Below are 21955 nucleotides of genomic sequence, written 5' to 3'. Positions count from 1 at the left end.
CTCACTAATAAGTGGATATTAAACCAAAAGCTCGGGATATTCAAGATACAATTCACAGATCACATGAAGAAGAAAGACGAAGGTATGGATACTTTGGTCCTCCTTAGAAGGAGGAATAAAATACCCATGGGAGGAGATAAAGAGACAAAGTGTAGAACAGAGACTGAAGGAAAGAGCATTCAGAGACTGTCCCATCTGGGGATCCATCCCATATACAGTCACTAAACCCAGACACTGTTGTGGATGCCAACAAGTGCTTGCTGAAAGGAGTCTGATAAAGCTGTCTCCTGAGAGGCTCTGCCAGTGCCTGACAAATTCAGAGGTGGATGCTCTCAGCCAACCATTAGACTGAGCACAGGGTCCCCATTGGAGGAGCTAGAGAAAGGACCCAAGGAGCTGAAGGGATTGGCATCCCATAGGAGGAACAACAATATGATTCAACCAATACCCGCAGAGCTCTGAGGGACTAAAACGCCAACCAAAGAGTACACAACTCATGACTCCAGCCACATATGTAGCAAAGGATGGCCTTGTTGGCATGAATGGGAGGAGAGGGCTTTGGTCCTGTGAAGGCTTGATTCCTCAGTGTAGGGGAAAGCCAGGGTGAGGAGGCAGGAGTGGGAGGGTGTGGGGAGGGAACACCCTCATAGAAGCAGGGGGAGGGAAGATGGGGGGGGGTTTCCAGAGGGGAAACCAGGAAACAGAGAAATATTTGAAATGTAAATAAACAAAATAGCCAATAAAAATATTAATAAACGAAAGGGAAATGTTTAACCACTGCAGACTTCTACCCACTTAACTCAGCTTTATGTTGTGTTGGATGAGAACAGTAGGAAGCAAGGAAACACACACACACACACACACACACACACACTCACACAAGATTGTATATGTAGGCAGGAAGATGATGATTGATTATTGATATTATGCAAAAGATTTTATGTTCTTAATGGGATAGGGACTCATCTAAGCCAATTTTATTATTATTATTATTATTATTATTATTATTATTATTTTTACCTTTTTATATTGAGTGTTTGAAAATACAACAGGATTGCCAGCAAGTACAGAAAATAAAGCAGAAATAACAATGGGCCTTTCTTCCATTTTCTCTTGTAGGTAGGTTCCTAGAAAAACGACATCACTGCGTCTAATCAGGATAAGGATGCAGTTAAGATAAACAGATGTCTTTAGAGATATCTCTGTTGTCCACTTTCATCATTAACATGTAGCAACTCAACAGGCATTCATGTTTTTACTCATTTCCCAAAAATGGGCTGATTTCAAGGCTGAAGAGATTTTTTTTATTCAGTCTGAAACTTTCCTTTTCTAAAATTGTACCATTTGTAAATACAGAGTTTTTTCATCCCTCTCTGATGTTTATGCTCTGCATTTCCTCATATTGCTATTTCTACTAGCAGTAAATTCAATAATTATGTCAACTGAAATCATGGAAAATGACAACCTTGATTTGTCTTCAATTCTAGGAGAAATCTTCCAAACTCTTTTCATTAAGTGTGATGATAATTATGTGTTTTTAAGTGACCCTACAATTTTGATGTAGATGTGTCATGATATAGATGTGTCTTCTTTTCATTCAGTTGTTTTTTATTTTATTTTTCATAGTATTTAATCTATGGGTTATTCAAATGTAAACTTATTGGCTTCAAATGGTTTTATTTTCAATTTGCCTTTTTACTGGTTTTTGTATGATCAACCTGGTCAAAGAAAAAAATATAATTGCAAACATTTTAAATTAGCTAAAGGGATGGTTGACTCTGGCCGAGACTCCTAGCCGTGGGAGATATGTAACCTGATGTGGCCACTCTCTAGCAAGACAGGACTCCCAGGAGAGGGATTAAGGACTGCAACCCACCTACAATAACTTTGACTAGAAATGTGTCCTACCTACAAATTGTTTAGGGACAGTGATGGAGCAGAGACTAAAGGAATGGCCAACCAATTAATTGGCCAACATTGATACCCATCCCAGGGCAAGAACCCCTGACACTATTAATGATACTCTGTTATGCTTGTAGATGGAAGCCTAGCATAACTGTCCTCTGAAAAGCTCCACCCAGCAGCCAATGGAAACATGCAGAGACTCAAAGCTCCACCCAGCAGCCAATGGGAACCAATGCAGAGACTCAAAGCTCCACCCAGCAGCCAATGGAAACCGATGCAGAGACTCAAAGCTCCACCCAGCAGCCAATGGAAACCAATGCAGAGACTCAAAGCTCCACCCAGCAGCCAGTGGAAACCAATGCAGAGACTCAAAGCTCCACCTAGCAGCCAATGGAAACCAATGCAGAGACTCAAAGCTCCACCCAGCAGCCAGTGGAAACCGATGCAGAGACTCACAGCCAAACATTAGATGGCTCTCAGAGAGTCTTGTGGAAGCCTTCAGGGAAGGATTGAGGAACCTGAAGTAGGCAGTGACACAACAAGGATACCCTTGGGAGCTCCCAGAGACTGAGCCATCAACCCAAAAGCATAACAGCCCACACATGTATCAGATGTGTATCTTGGTCTTCATGCAGGTCTCCCAATAACTGGAGCAAGGTCTATCTCTGACTTGGTTATCTGTCTGTGCACCCGGTTCCCTAACTGGCCCACCTTGTCTGGCCTCAGTGGACCTAGTCCTGCAGTGACTGGATGTTCCAGGATGGGTTGATACTGGGGTTGTGGGAGCTCCTTATTATGAGAGGAGAAGCAGATGGGGGAGGGGCTGGTATCAGGAGGAGGGGAGCTGGGACCAGGATATAAATAAATAAATAAATAAATAAATAAATAAATAAATAAAATTAGCTAAAGGGGAGTGACAGGTCATGTACACATGAATGTATGTTTAGGTGTGTGTCCCAGTCAGTAAACATCTTGAATTTTGTTTTATTGGAAACTTTAAAACTATTTAAAATGTTTTGGGGTAGGGGATTAGGAAAGGTGGATTATTTCTTGAGACTGATTATTTGTACATCGTTGTTGGTTTAATTTGTATTGCCTTAATTATTATTGATAAAGAGTTGTTAAAGGGGTGGGGGAAGGGAAGAATCAGGGTATAGATAGCCTATAATGGAGTGATATGTGGTCAGAATCACCTTTTTGAAAGATTCCCAGTCCAGGAATGCAATGAAATAAGCAACTAGACTCTTGGGTAGAAATCATATTTGAATTTCAAACAGTACGAATTAAAGTCAAGATGATAAACTTGTTCACCATAGCTGAGAGTTTCAGATACGTGACAGGAGATATGGGTAAGATAAAAACACCTCTAATAAAATGTGGCATAGTACTACCTGAGGACCCAGCAATACCATTCCTGGGCATATATCCAGAAGATGCTCCAACATGTAATAAGGATGCATCCTCCACTATGTTCATAGCAACCTTATCTATAATAGCCAGAAGCTGGAAAGAACCCAGATGTCCCTCAACAGAGGAATGGATACAGAAAATGTGGTACATTTACACAATTGAATACTACTCTGCTATTAAAAACAATGAATTTATGAAATTCTTAGGCAAATGGTTAGAACTAGAAAATATCATCCTGAGTGAGGTAACCCAATCACAAAACAGCACACATAGTATACACTCACTAATAAGTGGATATTAGCTCAAAAGCTCAGAATACTCAAGGTAAAATTCACAGACCACGTGAAGCTCAAGAAGAAAGACCAAAGTATGGATACTTTGGCCCTTTTTAAAAAGACGAACAAAATATCCATGGGAGGAGTTAGAGAGACAAAGTGCAGAGCAGAGAATGAAGGAAAGGCCATCCAGAGACTGTCTCACCTGGGGATGCATCCCATATACAGTCAGTAAACCCAGACACTAGTGTGGATTCCAACAAGTGCATGCTGATAGGAGCCTGATATAGCTGTCTCCCAAGGGGCTTTACCAGTGCCTGACAAATACAGAGGGAGATGCTCTCAACCAACCATTGAACATAGCACAGGATCCCCAATGGAGGAGCTAGAGAAAGGACCCAAGTAGTTGAAGGGGTTTGCAGCCCCATAGGAGGGACAACAATATGATCCAACCAGTACCCCCATAGCTCCTAGGGACTAAACCGCCATCCAAAGAGTACACATGGAGGGACCCATGGCTCCAGTTGCATATGTAGCAGAGGATGGCTTTGTAGGTCATCAATGGGAGGAGAGGCCCCTGGTCCTGTGAAGGCTTGATGTCCCAGTGTAGGAGAATGGGGTGGGGAGGCAGGAGTGGATAGGTCATTGAGCAGTGAAAGGGGGGAAGGGATAGGGGGTTTTCAGAGAGGAAACCATGAAAGGGGAAAACATTTTGAAAGATAAATAAAGAAAATATCTAATTTTAAAAAGAAGAAAATACACATCTAATAAATAATAGTCACAAAGTGCATATTCAAATCAGTTTAATAGACAATAGAACATGAGATGAAAGAATAATGCACAGATAGAGGCCATAGTAATCCTGCAAGTAGATTATCTAGGAAATATAAGCAGAATAAAAACACAGATCTAATTAAATAGTATTAATAGCCCCAATTTTAGGTGAAAGGAAGAGAAATCATGACTGGAGGATGACAACAATTTTGAGAGAAGAGGGATGTAAATGAGAAAAGAGAATTCAACTTAATTTGCAAAGTATAGATGAAGCACTTAATGCACACCATATACTGTGCATATACTAGTTTTTGATTGCCTTATGCCTTTGTAAATGTGATTATATCACTGTAATACAGTGTGGCCAGTTCTGCAGTAGACACTGCTCCATAGGCAACTACACCACATAAAAGGCACGGATACATACAGAGACATTTTTCAAGGGATGATATGATTCTAGCTGAGTTCTCACAGACAAGAAACATTCTCCAAGTGCCTTTTGGGCATATACTCAAAGAACTCTCCATCCTAATACAGAGACATATGATAACACATGTTCACTGTAGCCAAAAAAATCACCCAGCCTAGATGTCTGTCAACAGACAAATGGATAAAGAGAGCTTGGTACATTTACACAATAGGAAATTAGTCAGCTGTTTTAAAAGAAGAAAATCAGGAAATCTGTAACCAAATGGATGCAGGTAGAAAATTCCATCCTGACAGAAGTTACCCCGACCCAAAGACAGATAAGCTACGTATTCACTTATATGTAGATCTTAGCTCAACCAGATAACCAGGCTACAATCTGTATAACCACAGAGGTTAGGTAAAGAGGAAGAGCCTGGGGAATGAACGATGGATTAAATTAAATAGGTAGTTATAGATGGATGCAGATCATGGCATTTGGGGGATTTAAACAAATGAATTCAACAATGGTGGGGAGAGAAGAGAGTTTTAAGAGAGACAATAGAAGTAGGGACATTTAGCTAGGGATCATTTGAGGGGTCATAAGGAATCCTAACACAGTACAAGCTTTACTGAGTAAAAAAACCACACTTATGGGCAGAGTACATAACCAACAGTAGACTGCCAAGACAAATGAGCTCAGTGGTAATTTTGGAAAATTTTGTCTCATTGTGATTTGTCTGGGAATTTCTTCCCCAATTACAGGGTTTTTGTACATATATGATGGTTTCTCTTTTTGTATTCTTGGGATTTCTGGGTGTGCTAGTATATGTGTTTCTGGATGTGTATGTGTTTCTTGTGCTTTTTCTTTGGTGTTGTTTTTCTGTTTGTTTGTTTTTTCCTATTCTGGTTTGTTAGTTTTTCTATTATCATTGTCATCATCATCATCATCATCATCATCATCATCATCATCATTATCATCATCATTTAGATGTCTGCTTCCTTTCTAATGAGAGAGAGAAAGAAGTGGTGTGTATTTGGATGGTAAGAAAGATAGGAGGCTCTGGAAGAGTTGAAGAGGGGGAACAATAATGAGAGCATAGTGCACAAAAGTATATTTTAAATATATATATATATATATATATATATATATATATAATATTAGAGAAAAGGAATGAAAAGAGACTTCTGATGGAAGAGACTTGCTGACCAGTTGACTTTCATGCAAGTTACACACCGAGGGCCGGTGTTGCAGTTCTGCAGCTTGTCAGTCATGCTCAATGTGCACTTTGTGTTGCTGCTGCCTTTTTGTAACCTGGGCTCCTATCACTAACTTCCCACCCATGATACTGTCAGTAACTTTAATAAATCCATTGCTCTACACACATGCATAGACCAAAAGCAAAACAAAGAAGTAAACAAAAAGCCCTATTCTTTGGAAGAAGAGACCAAGGAAAATACACAAAGCAAAAATTAATTGCCTGTGTGGAGGAAAATAAATAAGGATGAAGAAAGATATGGGTGATGATGGCTGATGCCTGCTGACAGAATCAAACTCCAACGGTCTTTGATGCTGCCACTTATGACGTCAATAGTGATGTCTGATAACAGACACTTCTGTGGAGTGATATTGACTGAAGACAGATTATAGTGGGTTGAGGAGTATGAAGCCAAGATGATTTGGAGAGGGCTGCTTTTCAGGAAGTCTAGGTTGTATAGAAGAAAATGAAGTTCTGAAAGTTAGTATGTGATAACTTTTGAATTGGTAAAAAATCAAGAGTTTTGAGGTCAGAAAAAAAGATAAAAAATAAAAATAAAAACAAGACATTCTAAGTAAGGAGGATAAAAAAGATCCAGAACACTTACAAAGATTTAAAATATATCTTGTCAGCCATAAAACAAATGTTTATAGAATCGCTATTCTGTTTTTGAAAACATCATTCCAAGATAAACAGTCAAGCTCTCTCAGTGGTGTTAGCACATGTTTTAAATAAACAAGAAAAATATTAGAAAACCAATTCAAACTCAGATACTCATATTCTCGGTTTTTCAACTCCAAGGTCAGCATAAGAGCTGCAAAAGCTTACTAATGAATTCTGCTTTGTAGCATTTGAATAGGCAATGTCACATTTCAAAGTAAGCATTTGATGTTAGGATTTATTTTGTTTTCTTCAAGAGGGCTGACTTAATAAAATAAAACTTGATGTGTGGCAAGGACGTTTGTATGGAGCAGATGTGTCAAGATTATTTCATGTGTTATATTACAAACTCTACATGTCTATCAAGTCTGCAGGATATGAAAACACGGTGCAAGAGAAGCAGAATAGCATGAAATGCTTTAACACTTGTTTCAATGTCTATTTTTTTTTCAGAGACAGAAAACTAACCAAATCAGAATGATGGGAGTCTTAAAATGGTAGAGAGAGTGTGCAGAAGAATTTCATGAAGGTAGATAATGGCCTCACATTTTTCATACAATTGTTCAGTTGCCAATTCTTAATATAACAAAATATCTAAATAATCTGATACTTTTCCCTACATGCCTACTTATTGATCTGATATTCCTTATGCCCTAGTGAGAGACTGCTAATGTAAAAGGCATGATTTATGTAATGTAAAATGTATGACTGAGAAGCTACCCACCTATTTACTGTCAGAGATTTTGTTTGTGCCTGATTATTCCTAAAATGTTTCTCATAATTGAATTAAGAGGCTTTAGTAAAGTACTATACAATACAGTAACCATTCAAACATCCAATGATACTCATAAAATATTCACACTAAGCACAATGTTTGAACCAATGATTCGCAAATACTCCATCTCTTTCTAGGAGGTTAAGTAATGACTTTTTCCCTTAGATATGTGAAATGGAAAAAAATTCAAGTATGGAAAAGTAAGCTTAGACCACTGCATATGGTGAACATTTTTAAAGCAACATACCTATAGCTTGTTGAGTGATAGGTAATTACTTGGAAAATTTTGAGGCAAAAGCTATAGACTACTGAAGATCATCCTATTTCATTCCTAAGATAAGGTTAGAATGTTATATATTATTAGGATAAAATATATTATATTATTTTTTATTTTTTACTTGTGTATGTGTGAGTGTAATGGGGAAGGAGGGAAAAGGGGAGAGGGGGTAGGAGGGGAGAAAGAAAGAAAGAAAATATGTGTTCACTTGTCTGCTGCATGTGCCTATGGAGGACAGAAGAAGCTGATAGATGCCAGAGGGCTGGAGTTATAAGCTTTTGTGACCTGCTTGCTGTGCATGCTGGGAAAGCAATCTCCAATTCTTTGCCAAAGCAGTAAGCCCTTGTGACCACTGAGTCCTCTCTTCATTAGGTTTTACTTTAAATTGGGATCTGTAAAGATTTCTATATTTTCCATGTTGTTAGATTTTTCCCGAAAATCTAGTATCACCTTAAATATGATACTATACTAGTTATCACGCCCAGATGTTTAAAAAGTATGAAAAACTCCATCGTTTTCTGTGTGCACACATACATGCATGCTGGTAGCATGCTATGGATGTAGTCAGAGGCCCACCTGCAGGAGGGGTCAGTTCTCTCCTTCTATCATGTGTGTTCTGCAGACTGAACGAAGGTCATTGTACATGGTACCAAGGAGCTTTACCTGAGAGCCCAACTTCTAACTTGGCGATTCACAGTCTCCCTAATGATGAGTCCTATAATACAGTTTTCATGATGTGGTGACCCCCCAAGCACACAATTACTTGTGTTGCTACTTCAGAATAGTAATTTACTGCTGTTATGAATTGTAATGTAAATACCCGTGGTTTTGGATGGTTTATGGTGGTCATGACCCACAGGTGGTGAACCACTGTATGGTATTGAGTATGTTGATAGGTTTTCATGTATGTGGCTGATAAACTACAGAAAGCAGGCTCCTGAGAGGAATTTTGCAACACACATAGAGAAACCTTATGTCATGGCAACATTAATTACTGTACCGGGGTTTTCAAGTTGTTAACTATTCAGCTTTGAATCTAGTCACTCTGGATTTCTTTCTCTTTTTACATTTAAAGTTGTTATTAGAAACCATGGAAAAGATGTAATTAAGATAGGCAAAGATATTTTTGTAAACCCACCGATTCTGTAGAAAAACAAAATGTGAATCTATATAGGTCGTTTTAGGATAATGCTTTCTTAGGATTTTAAAAACCCACACTGCTTTGAAAATACAACTCTCCTGGCATAGGTTTTATGTTTATTATTGTATTTTCTCCAGAATTTTGTTTCTATTGATTTTTTTGCATTAACGCAATAAAAACAGGTGGCCGTTATTTTCTTCATGTTTGTTTCCCTTTTGAAATAACTTTTAAAGTAAAAAAATCTATAGCGATGCTTCCTGTTGCCATCTTTCCTTCACTAGTACTATCCAGGTCTACTGATCAGGAACAGTCAGTAAAATAAAGGTCCTGAATATAGTATCACCTCTATTGCGTTACCTCATATAAAACTGTCGTGTTTCCATGGAGAAGAGGCCCATAGCAAATATAGGAATGTCCGACAACCCAGCCTAAGTCAGAAGCTGCCCACCATACCTAAAAAAATAAAAACAATAATAAGACAGATGTCTTAGTCAAAGAAACACCGTGTGGTATAAATGTAAAATCGTGGTTACCTCTCCAGGTTTGAGTCCATATATGGAAGACATTGTCCAGTTCAACATGACAGCATAACCCCCAGTGGGTCTAACCACACCCTTAAAGAGAGAGGATAATGAAGTTAACATTTTGAAAACTACTAAAAGATTCACTGTCTTCATACAATATCCCATAACATTTACAGATTTAAATCATTCAATATTCTGTAAGAGTCAATTACATTGACTTATATATAATTGTAATTCAATTGCTATTTTTCGATTCTCTAATAGAAACCCCAGAACATATGTGTTCATCATTACTATTTATAGAATAACATTGTTGTATGACATCCTTAATGGTATATGAAAACATTCAATTTCGCTGTCATATTATACAATGTTCGTGGTAATACATAGTATCAATATTACATTTTCGAATGCATTAGCAGAACAAAAAATTGAAATTACTCAAACTAAATTCAAATTAAATTAAATTTAACAAAAGGCTAAATGAAGTTATCAGTTTGAAATATAGACCAACATGGGAACATCCATTCACTATGATGATGACAATATGCTGTGTAGAGGAAACAAAGTTACATTCTAATTGAGACCTAATTACACCACTAAGTGGGAATCACATGGAACAATATGGGAGTTGAACAACACTTTAATGATGATTTCCAGAACTCTGAACAATGCATCCTGATGAGTTAGCCTTAAGGCTAACAGATGTGCTTTATGTTGCATTTGGGGCAAATCAAGGCGTTACCACATTATCACAAATCTGTTTCTAGTACCTTCCCTTAACGTTGGAAACTATCCAAACTCAACAGAGAATATTTGAAACATGGGCACATGATTCACCAAGATAAGAATGAATGATAAATATAATTAGATCTGTTTATTTCACCATTGTAAATATTAGCAGTCATTAGTGCCAAAGACCTGGCTATTGAAATGAGCCAGAAAATGTGTACTGAGTAAAAGCAATAATTTAAAATTCATTTGCCCTTCAAAGTGTCTCTGAATTGTTGTCTTCAAACATTACGCTACTCAGTGGACTAAACAAGTCCTAATTGATGGATGTTCTCTTAGTTGTACACTTTTGGTATCACTGTGCAATTTTAACACAGGAGATGGAAAAGAAAAAAAAATGAAACACAGTGACTTTGCTGTATCTCCTATATTGTTGCTCTCCACAGGTTCCACCAATAAAACGTAGGCATCAAACTGTGGAACATATTGTATCTACCAACAATACCTGGTCTCTTGGCAAATATCAGGCGTAGCTTTACTAGCATTTGAGAGCTATTTTCTGTGTTGTATGATGAAAATAACATGCAGCTGCCTCTCTTATTCACTTTGGGAATATTAGAAATTTTAAGCCTCTTTCCAATAACCATTCAATACATACTTATTCACCAAATCTAAATACCCTATATGAACTGTATCCTATCTTCCTCTGCCAATTAGTTTCAATTAAAATGTGTTGGTGTTTTTTATGATCTAGGAACTTAAAATTTTGTGTATTAATAATTTTTCCTAAAAACCTTCCATCCTTTTGAATAGGAAACGTCATACAGGTTTTTTTTGTATACTATATGTTTTCGTATATTACAGTAGAGAACACTCTTTAATGCCAGCAATGATTTCAATTATGATGTTTCTTTTCACTACACCTGATATAGCATTTTATTTTACTTTATTTTATTTCATTTGAAAAAATGTTTTATGCAAGCAGTTTTCATATTCTGGGTTTATTTTTTTTTTTTTACTAGCCTTGTAAAACTATTTTAATTGTTACTCAAAATATGTGATATATAACCATTAGCCCTTATGTTACATTAAAAAAAATGGAGNCAACTGCTTATGAAAAGAAGAGAAACAGATGTGATCATATTTTAAGCTCAACTTTCAGGAGAAATTCCAGTAAGGTAGACCAAAGCACCTGACACTTTCATATTCTGGGATTCTTGAGAACAGGAATTTCATAAAGTTTATTTCATTTTTCTTTCTCCTTTCTCTGGAGAAGCATCGATGTGTGGAACTCAGTACTTTGCCCAATGTTCATGAAAGGCTGTGTTAATTTGTATTTTTTCTTTAATTTCATTCAGACAATATATTTAGATCATGCTTTACCCCCCAACTCCTCCCAGTTCCTCCACACTTTCTTCCCCATCCAGTTTATGTTTTCTCTCTGTGTGTCATTCAAATATTTTATTTGAAAAGAAAAAAACAGAAAAAAAGAAACACCCATGCTTAAATAATCAAAATAAAGAAGCAAAATACTGAGATGAAAACCACAAATATCGAAACAAAGAAAACAAAGAAAAGTGAAATAAAGCATAAAAATAAAATTTTCATTTTGTGTTGCCCAAATACTTGTAGGCATGTAGCCTGCACTATAGTGTGGTTGATGAACATACTTGACTCCATTAGAGAACAATGAGTTTCCCTTGTCTGTAGATATCAATTACAGATAGCGTCTCGGTTAGATAGATAGATAGATAGATAGATAGATAGATAGATAGATAGATAGATAGATAGATAGATATAGAGATATAGATATAGATATAGACATCTCTCTCTCTCTCTCTCTCTCTCTATATATATATATATATATATATATATAGAGAGAGAGAGAGAGAGAGAGATACAGAGATAGAGATAGATATTGAGACAGGGTTTCTTTGTGTAGCCCTGGCTGTCCTAGAACTCACTTTATAGACCAGGCTGGCCTCGAACTCAGAAATCCTCCTGCCTCTGTCTCCCAAGTGCTGGGATTAAAGGCATGTGCCACCACTGCCCATAACCAACCAGTTTTTTTGATTTCTTTGAAGGTCTATTCCATGATGGAGCTCATACCCAATAGTGCTAATATGGCCAAGAACTTGATACTAGATTTGTCATGGACCTAGGACAAAGACTAATGTTCTTATTCTGGTAAAGAAATATAGCAACAATATGGGGCTGGAGAGATGGCTCAGCGGTTAAGAGCACTGACTGCTCTTCCGAAGGTCCTGAGTTCAAATCCCAGCAACCACATGGTGGCACACAACCACCCGTAATGAGATCTGATGCCCTCTTCTGGTGCGTCTGAAGACAGCTACAGTGAAATTAGATATAATAATAATAAAATCTAAAAAAAAAAAAGAAAGAAATATAGCAACAATATGATTCCTAGTGGCATGCTGCTATGTCCATAGATAAATGCCTCACTCCACCCCCCATAGAGGAGCTGCTTCTTTCACTTGTTACACAGAAACCCACAACTGGGAAATTTGCAGAGACTGAGAAAAACTGGAGTACTTAGTCCTAAACAGGACACCTTCATCAAACCCATCCTCTCAAGTCTCAGCAATCTAGGTTGAATGGGAATGGAAAGATTTTAAGAGCCAGAGATAGAGGATAACTCCAAGGAAACTGCATCTTCCTTACCTAGAAGGACTAATACACATATGAACTCATGGGGACTGTAGCAGTATGCACAAGACCTATACAGGTTGAAAGGAGATGGGGTCCCAGCAGTGAGAGGTGGAAATGCACACAGGTTAAAGGTATTAGAGAAATCAGGGATACAAGGTACATACCTAAAGATAATCAAAGCAATATACAGCAGGTCAATAACCATCAAGAAACTAAATAGAGAGAACCTTAAAACATTTCCACTAAAATAAGGGATAAGCCAAGGCTGCCCACTCTCTTACGTAGTCAATCTATCACTTGAAGTTCTAGCCAGAGCAATAAGGCAACTAAAGGATATCAAGGGGATACAAATTGGAAAGAAAGAAACCTATGAAGTATATACATAAGTGACCCCAAAAAAAGCCTATCAAATGTGAAAACACCTTCAGCAAAGTGGCTGGATAAAAAATTAACTAAAAGTAATTAGTAGCCCTCCTTTATCCATAGAATAAATGGGGGACAAAAGAAATTAGGGAAACAACACTCTTTACAATAGTCATGAATAATATGAAATATCTCGGTGTAACTATAACCAAGCAGGGATCTGCATGACTAGAACTTCAAGCTTCTGAAGAAAGAAAATGAAGAAGACATCAGATGGAAAACTCTCCCATGCTCATATATACAGATAGGATTCACATAATAAAAATGGCCACCTTACCAAATGCAATCTACAAATTCAATGTAATTGCTTGAAAGAGAAATTCATATGAAAACACATAAAAAATGAACCCAGACAAAACAATCCTGAACAATAAAAGAATTTAGGGAAGAATCATTTCTGATCTCAAGCTGTATTACATAGCAATAGTTATAAAAACTGCAGGGTATTGGTACAGAAACAGACACATTGATCAATGGAATAAACTGAAGATCCAGAAATAAACCAACACAGCTATACACATTTAATTTTTATTAGATATTTTCTTTATTTACATTTCAAATGCTATCCCAAAAGTTCCCTATACCCTGCCCCTGCCCTGCTCCCCTACCCACCCACTCCCACTTCTTGGCCCTGGCGTTCCCCTGTACTGGGGCATATAAAGTTTTCAAGACCTAGGGGCTTCTCTTCCCAATGACGGCCAACGAGGCCATCTTCTGCTACAAATGCAGCTAGAGATATGAGCTTGGGGGGTACTGGTTAGTTCATATTGTTGTTCCACCTATAGGGCTGCAGACCCCTTCAGCTCCTTAGGTACTTTCTCTAGCTCCTCCATTGGGGGCCCTGTGTTTCATTCAATAGATGACTGTGACCATCCACTTCTGAATTTCCCATGCACTGGCATAGCCTCACATGAGATAGCTATATCAGGGTCCTTACAGCAAAATCTTGCTGGCATATGCAATAGTGTCTCCGTTTGGTGGCTGATTATGGGATGGATAATTTTTTATGAAGAATCTAAAAGCATACAATGGAAGAATTAAAGCATCTTCAACAATTGATGAGGGTGACCTTAGCTGTGAATCACTATATTTAGAATATGCAACCACAAGAGGCAACCTCCTATACCCAAGCAGGAGCCACAGTAGAGTGATCGAGACACCAAACCACCCACAAAACTTTCAACCCCAAATTTATCCTTTCTACAATACATTCAGGGATGGGAAAATGAAACAGGAACTGAGGGAATGGCCAACCAATAATCAGTCTAATTTGAGACCTATCCCATGGGCAAATACCAATCCCTGAAACTATTAATGATACTCTGTTATGCTTGCTGACAGGTGCATATCATTCTCTAAGAGGCTCTACACCACTGCTGACTCAAATAGATACAAACACCCACAGCCAAATAGTGGGTGGAGTTTGGGGACTCTTGGAGGAAAAGTAGAGAGGATTGCAGGCCCCAAAGAGGATAGGGACTCCATAAGAAGTCCAACACAGTCAACTCACCTGGCCCCCGGGGCTCTCAGAGACTGAACCACCAACCAAAGAACATACACCAGCTGGACGAAGGCCTCTCTGTACATATGTAGCAGAGTGACAGCTTGGTCTTCATGTGGGGTCTTAAAATGGAATAGGGGCTATCCCAAAAGCTGTTGGCTATACCTTGAATACATATTCTTCGGCATGGGCAGACTTGTCTGGCCTCAAGAGGAGAGGAAGTGACTAATGTTGCAGATACTTAAAGTATCAGGGTCTGGGTATATGCAGGGGGTCTGCACCACTCAGAGGAGAAGGGGAGGGATGCTGATCCTGGAGGAAGGATTGTGGGAGGAAGTGACCAGGAGGGGGGCGTGAGCAAGTTGTCAAATGAATAAGTAAAAAAGATAGAATTAAATTTAAAAAATTAGTCACCATCAGTTCATTAATCAACTATAGTTATGTAATTTGCCCAGGCATCTAAAATATTCAGAAAATAGACTATAAACTTCTGAGACTTCTCAATGGTGCAGAAATAAGGAACTACACAGACTCATATTCACAGTGTGGATATTTTATGAGTTCAGAAGTAAAAGAAGAAAGCAATATTAGGTTTTAACAGATTATAAATATTAACTCACCAATAAAAGAGAAGTATGTTTTGTTTCTTGCCTCTAACCATGGTTGTCAGGTAAAGATAATTGCAATGTGAAGGAGAAATGTTGTTCAGACTCAGAACACCAACTCATTGCATTCTTAGTAAAAGAAATTAATAAGAATCTAAAAATAGATGTTTTTTAGAGTGATTCTTGCTACATTGCCTAGGCTGGTCTCAAACACCTGATCCCAAGAAACTCTCCTGCCTTCAGCTTCAAATACAAGAAACTATGGGTGTGTTTGCCAAGCCTGGTTCTAAAGAGGATAATTTTAAAGTAAATATTAAATATTATGGTTAAAGTAAAAGTATTTATTTAAGAATAATATTTCCCTGAGATATTTCAGGCTTTTAAGTGTCTGTTAACACTTTCTACCTGTGTTTATACTCCACCTTAAATGTAAAAGCCTTAGGAATCTAATGCAATCTCAGAAAAATCCCATGCAGTACCAAAATTGTGGACTTTGCAGGATCAGAAGTAAATGTTATGATATAGAAAAGCTGAAAGTTCTTTGTGTGATTATAGCACTTAGTAGCCAAAAGAAGACCTGAAAGGAATACTGTTTCAGAATGGGAAGTACAAAAATTAGATATTATTTTAGTTTTGATCACATAAAGACTTATACAGTATTGAAAAATCAAATACAATGTGCATGAGCATTAAGGATGGGTAAGAGGAGAAAGAGCCAGTTTCCTTCAGGGGTGAGGCCCTGACATCATGTACTGTGTATACCACAGAACGGACATTTGGTCCACGTTTAGACTGAATAAGAAACTAAGCAATACACCAACAAGACAATAGTTTTTAAAAAGTTCTTTTTCTTTCTGGAAGAAATCCTTCTAAGTCATAGAACTTAGTGAAGCATCATAGAAGAGATGGAATGTTTCCATCTGAGCTATTTCATCAAGCACAAAACCTCTTGCTACAGGTTCTTATGAACCCAAGACTATTCCTGGGGAGGACTCTTTAGCAGGCTATGTAATTTCTTATTGATCTGTACAACTCTGAGTTAAGAGGCTAAGATGTAGCAAGTTCAGCACTTTATCAGCAAGCATTGTACCAGAGATGGAAAAATGGCCACCTCTCTCTCTCTCTCTCTCTCTCTCTCTCTCTCCACCTCTCTCTCTCTCTCTCTCTCTCTCTCTCTCTCTCTCTCTCTCTCTCTCTCTCTCNCACACACACACACACACACACACACACACACACACACACACACACACCTGTTCTCTAGGGCAGGGAAGGGGAATCAGTGTATACAGTAGGAACAAAATTTACCAACTTTTTTTGTTGCAAATGTATAAAAAGCCTTATCCCCATCTTTCCTTCCCTGCCTTAATTTCAGCACCATCCTTCTGCTTGTGCTTCCCCCTTATTCTTTTATTAATTGTCAATGGAATTTGTTTTTATCCTTTACTGATTACCAGAGTCCTTTCAAGGTAGCAAACTTGAGTGGAGATAGAGGTGATGATTATTAAACTCTGTTGAATACAGTCAGGAGTGGCAGACAGAATATGAAAACCACAACAAAACTAACTTGTATGAGAAGTAGCTCAGAGATAGATGCTTAAAATTTGGCAGCAGTCAACAGGCAAACCTCCGATGCAGCTCCCAGTCAATTCTGGGGTTGGTAGATGTAGATGCAAATACCACACTGACATACATCTACAAACTTAACCAAGAACTGACTACCTAATGTAGACTATATATATATATATATATATATATATATATATATATATATATATAACATAGAATCTCTAGGGATGATGTGAGATATGCTTAGGTATCTATGGGTATAGACACACTTGAGTTACAGTACATACATAGAGGTCAGAAGAAACTGCTGTTGAACCCTGCCATCTTCTTTATTTGAGACAAAGTTCTTTTAGTCACTGATGTTTTACCCAAACTCACAGATGTGTGAACTTCCAATACTTCTCCTGTCTACCTCCCATCTCCAGGTAGACACTCCAGGATTACAGACCCACGTGTTCTGGTGTACCTTGTTATGTGGATTCTGGGGATCCGTCCTTACTCACTGAGCCATTCTCCAGCTCAAGAGTGTTTTAAAACACTTTAAGTACTTTGAAGTAGCTTTTTTCCCCTAAGAAATAAATGCTGCATGGTGGCATAAAATTTATAGGTCAATGTTTCATTACTGCGAATACACTCATCTTATGTTCATAGTTTCCAACACAATTAATTTTTATTATGCCTTTAAAATGAAATAAGGATTATAGGCATGAAAAAGAAGGCTGTGAAACAGACCAACTGTAGAAAAATTGTTCACCAAATATTCTGAAGTCCTGTCTTGGTCATAAATAATAAAACTGCTTGGAATAAAAGAAGTTTGGATATATTCTAAGACATGCATTAATATGTAAAGTATACATTAAAGTAAGTGGCATAAAGGTATGAAGTCAATGTATACCAAACTGTTACAAGTCTTGTCTCCAGAAAGGAAGAAAATGTGTTTGAAGGTCTGAGAGATATCTTGCCATTTGTTTCCTGGGATTTCCCTACTAACCAAAACTATTCATTCTCCAAGAAAGAGGAAGGTCATAACCATAAGGGAACTAATAAATCCTAAATAGCCTAAGAGATTAGGAACTTACAAGACTGAAAATGCTCTACCCCAAGGAATAAGCAATAAGCAATTGCAAGAGGAAAGGACACTCTCCAGTAGACCTGCCTGCAAGTTGTGTAGGAAGCTCCAAGGATTCTGAGTTCATGAGCTGTCATTCCCTCATCTGACAATGCTTTAGACAATGCAGCTAGCTGCCTTTACACCATTTATGCTCTCCAGAGAGCAACCTCTAAAAAATTCATTACTTCAACATCATAGACTTGGCACAAATTCTTTCTTTGTTCTCTGATCAGTAGGCTGTGTGAGGAAATAAGCATTCATTTGTATCTCTTCCTCAAACGTTATAAAACACAACTGTTACATGGACAGTTACTGACAGAACCAGAGATGCGCTGTGGAGGAGAAACTGCATGGCCCTTGTGATAAGGGAGAGCACATGCAATGGGAGCTGATTCATCCATGGGTAGATTATTTGCGAAGGCAATATTTGTATAGCCACCTGTCTTGTTTTTTTTTATTGCTGTGAAGAGACAGCATGACCACCACAACTCTTTTAAAGGAAAACATTTCATTGGGGTTGGTTTACGGAGGTTTAGTCAAATATCATGGTGGGAAACATGGCAGCGTGCAGGCAGACATAGTGCTAGAGGGGGTGGCTAAGAGTTCTACATCACGATCTGCAGGCAGCAGGGAATGAACTGGCTTGAGCTTCTGAGATCTCAAAGCACATGCCCCAGTGACGCACTTCCTCCAACATAGCCACACCCACTCCAACAAGTCACACCTCCTAGTAGTGCCACTCACTATACCTCAAGTATTCAAACATATGAGTCTACAGGGCCATTCGTATTCAAACCACTGAACTACCTTTCCCTATATTATAAAGGATACGCTGCCTCCTTACAGTACTAGAATTTGTATGCATTCTGATGTAAGTGATAAGTCCTGCCACAAAAGCCTAGTCTTCTCACAGGCTTCCAGAATGCCTGTGAGGGGAATCCCTTGGAGAAACATGCCTCCACGATGAATTAAGTTCACCTCAGGAACATGGGGATGCCATTACAAGACCGGAGGGATTATGAAATATTTTGCAATCCCTGGAAATACCATGTATCAACCTAGACAGGAAGCACATACATGCCTGTTGTGTGTCCTTTGCTGTGCATGATAAGAAATACAACTGACAGAGCTGTCTTCACAGGGGAAAAAAAATGCCCATATAAAGGGAGAATTGCAATGGAAAGAGACATTTCCATGTTATCTTCAACATAGGCCTGGGATTGGGGGTGGGGGGTAGGATAAAAGCGAGGATGAAATGGACAGCTCGACTTGCCGTTTCTTAACAAGCGGCAAGAGAAAGGCAGTACAAGTCAGATGTGTGCAGCAGATTCCCTCCTAACATGCAAATTCTTGAAACTCAACTGAAGAATCAGAGAATGAGTTAAGGAGAGAATAAGTTTGAAATGAGGGGGAAAAAAAATGCCCTTCAGGTCTGACCTTTAATGCAAAGGAAGTGATAAGCCCATCATGCAGCATGCAGATGATGGCTTTGATAATAGTCCAGTGCAGGAAACTGAAATAATCAGGGAACAATCTGCCATTGAAGAGACTGAACTAGTAAAGAATTTCCAAAAAAAAGAATGAAAGCAGCTCTCCCAGACTGATCCGTGAGGCTGTAGGACATGTGGGTTAAAAGCATCAGTCTGGGAGCTATGGAGGTAGAGAAACGGAGTTCCCTAACTTTGCTTCATTCCTCAAGGAAAATGACTGTATACCCTGAGGCAGAATAAGGAAAATCAGTCAATGGTACACTGGCTCATTTGGACTGAGCCATTAAAGGCTGTTGCTTATCACTGACTGATCTCTCCATAAGAATCAGAGCTCAGAAGACCACAGAGGAAGACAGAAATTATTAATGGCACTAATTATGAGAGAGGTGGTAGTTTGATGTCCAGTTCACTGGGCTGGAAAGGACTGTGTTCATTAGGAGAGCTGCAAAAGTTGATTCATCAGGTAACAGAGGACTGGCATGGGCTTTGTGATAGTTAATGTCAATTGACAGCTTGTCTACATCCTTAATTATCTAACTCACAAACTTCTGTTCAGTCTGTGAAGGATTTTCTAGATCAGATTAATTGAAATGGGAGGAGGCACCCTAAGTGTGTGTTACCATTCCATGGCCTAGGGTCCCAGACTGTGTGAAAAAGGTCAGTGTGCCCTTGAACTGTGAGGGAAATACAAAAGACATGTGTGTATAAAGTTACTTACAGAGCATTCAGTGAAAGCAAGAGGAAAAGGATCTAACACAAAATCTGCACAGTGTTCGTGGGTGGGATGAACCTGACCCTGTGCTTCTTAGTTCTTTGGATCTGGATTTTCAGAGAAAATGTTGAGGAGTCTGAAATACTGGTTAGAAAATCTCTTGAATGTCACAAACGTAAGCTGATAAGCTAATGTCATCTGCTGGGAGTTTGGAAGGACAGAATGCCATGTTAAATACAGATACCGGTGGCCTTATTCATGAGGTTCCAAAATCTATCAGAAACTGGGCTAGAGATCACCCATGTTATGTTCTGGGAAATAATCTGGTGGAATTCTGCCTGTGCCATGAGAACTTTAGTGTTGCTAAATCCAAAAGTAAGGTTAATGTTTGGCAGAAGAAATCTCAAGTAAAACAGTATTAATGAATTCAGGTGCAAGCATGTCATGGTCTAAAGTACTTGTCTTTGATTATTGTCATTAAAGAGAAATCACCTGTTTTGCACTGATAGAACAGAACAGGTCTCCTAGTGGATAAAATTCCATCCTTGCAAGGCTCCACCTACTGAAAATGGAAATCAATTTGAAAAGAGAGAGAGAGCCTAGACAGAGTACAAAATAGGATGGAGTTTCCTGCTAAAAACAACTGCCAAAGACCCTAGGTCCAGTGAACATCAATGCAATCTTGGCTCAAGGGGGACAGACTCAAACCCCAAATAACAAAAAAAATCTAGACAGTGCTACATACATGGTATTTGATTACAGACATAAAAGATACAAGAGTGAGGGCAATAGGAAATCATGGAGCATATGCCAAAGGTTCTCCCAGGTCATGGCAACCAGGCCATGTGAACCAGGGCTGCATTCTGTGCAAGTTCCTGAGGTAACTGTGTAAACTAATGATGATGAAGTCCAAGTTGCAATGGAGATACAAGGATGTGGGAGATGACAAAACCATGGAGAGGCTGCCAAGAAAAGCTGGTTACACGAGTAGAGATGGCCCAAGGGGGTAGGTTCTACGTGCTTCAGGTGGCAGAGCTGTAGGTGTAATCTAGTCAAGGCATCTCAGGTGATTCAATCTCAATCTCTAGGTGCCTGGCATGGGGCTGCAGGATTCAGAACTTTTCCCCACTGGATTTCAGTCTTTTTGTTTCCCTTTCCCTTGCTCTGTCCCCATTCTCCTGTATAGAATGGGACTATTTATTCTGGGACATTGCATATAGGAACAAGGAAACATGTTTTTATTTTTAATTTCATAGAAGCTCAAAAATCAAGCATTTGTTCTCATTCTCAGAAGAGACTTAGTCTTTAGACTCTCCAACAGCATTAGTGTTGCTAAAGACTATAAGATCTTTATGAGGGACTGAATTCATTTTACACAATGATATGGCGAGAAGCTAAAGGGCACAAGGAGTAGAGGTTAGTGGCTGAAAATTTTTCCATTGGGCTGGCTTAGTGGGGGAAGTATTTGCCATGCATCCATGAAGATCTGAGTTTAGATAGGTAGAACTCAGAGAAAGTTCTGTTAAATAGTGTATGGCTACAATCACATTGTCCTACAGAAATGGGAGGTAGAGATACAAGAATCTAGAGCAGTAAATGAGGGGCATATCTCAACAAAGTGGATGACAAGAACCAATATCTTCATTTGTCCTCTGACCACACAAACCCAGTGGCATGTACATGGCCTCCCCTCTCTCATACACAATCACACACACACACACACACACACACACACACACA

At 38.6% G+C, this 21955-nt stretch overlaps 1 protein-coding gene across 1 annotated transcript in view; it reads right to left on the bottom strand.

The window, feature by feature from the left end:
* Acss3 (acyl-CoA synthetase short chain family member 3) overlaps window positions 1-21955 on the bottom strand; it is a 189406-nt gene that overhangs the window by 87483 nt on the left and 79968 nt on the right. The window contains exons 6-7 of the mRNA XM_021205223.2: window positions 9415-9495; window positions 9239-9334 (exon numbers count right to left, since the gene is read on the bottom strand). Of these exons, the coding sequence (XP_021060882.1) occupies window positions 9239-9334; window positions 9415-9495 (177 nt within the window). The remainder of the gene's footprint in view (window positions 1-9238; window positions 9335-9414; window positions 9496-21955) is intronic.

The sequence above is a fragment of the Mus pahari genome, chromosome 9 (assembly GCF_900095145.1).
Source record: "Mus pahari chromosome 9, PAHARI_EIJ_v1.1, whole genome shotgun sequence".
Taxonomy (NCBI): Eukaryota; Metazoa; Chordata; class Mammalia; order Rodentia; family Muridae; genus Mus; species Mus pahari.
This window is presented reverse-complemented; position numbering and strand designations above follow the sequence as displayed.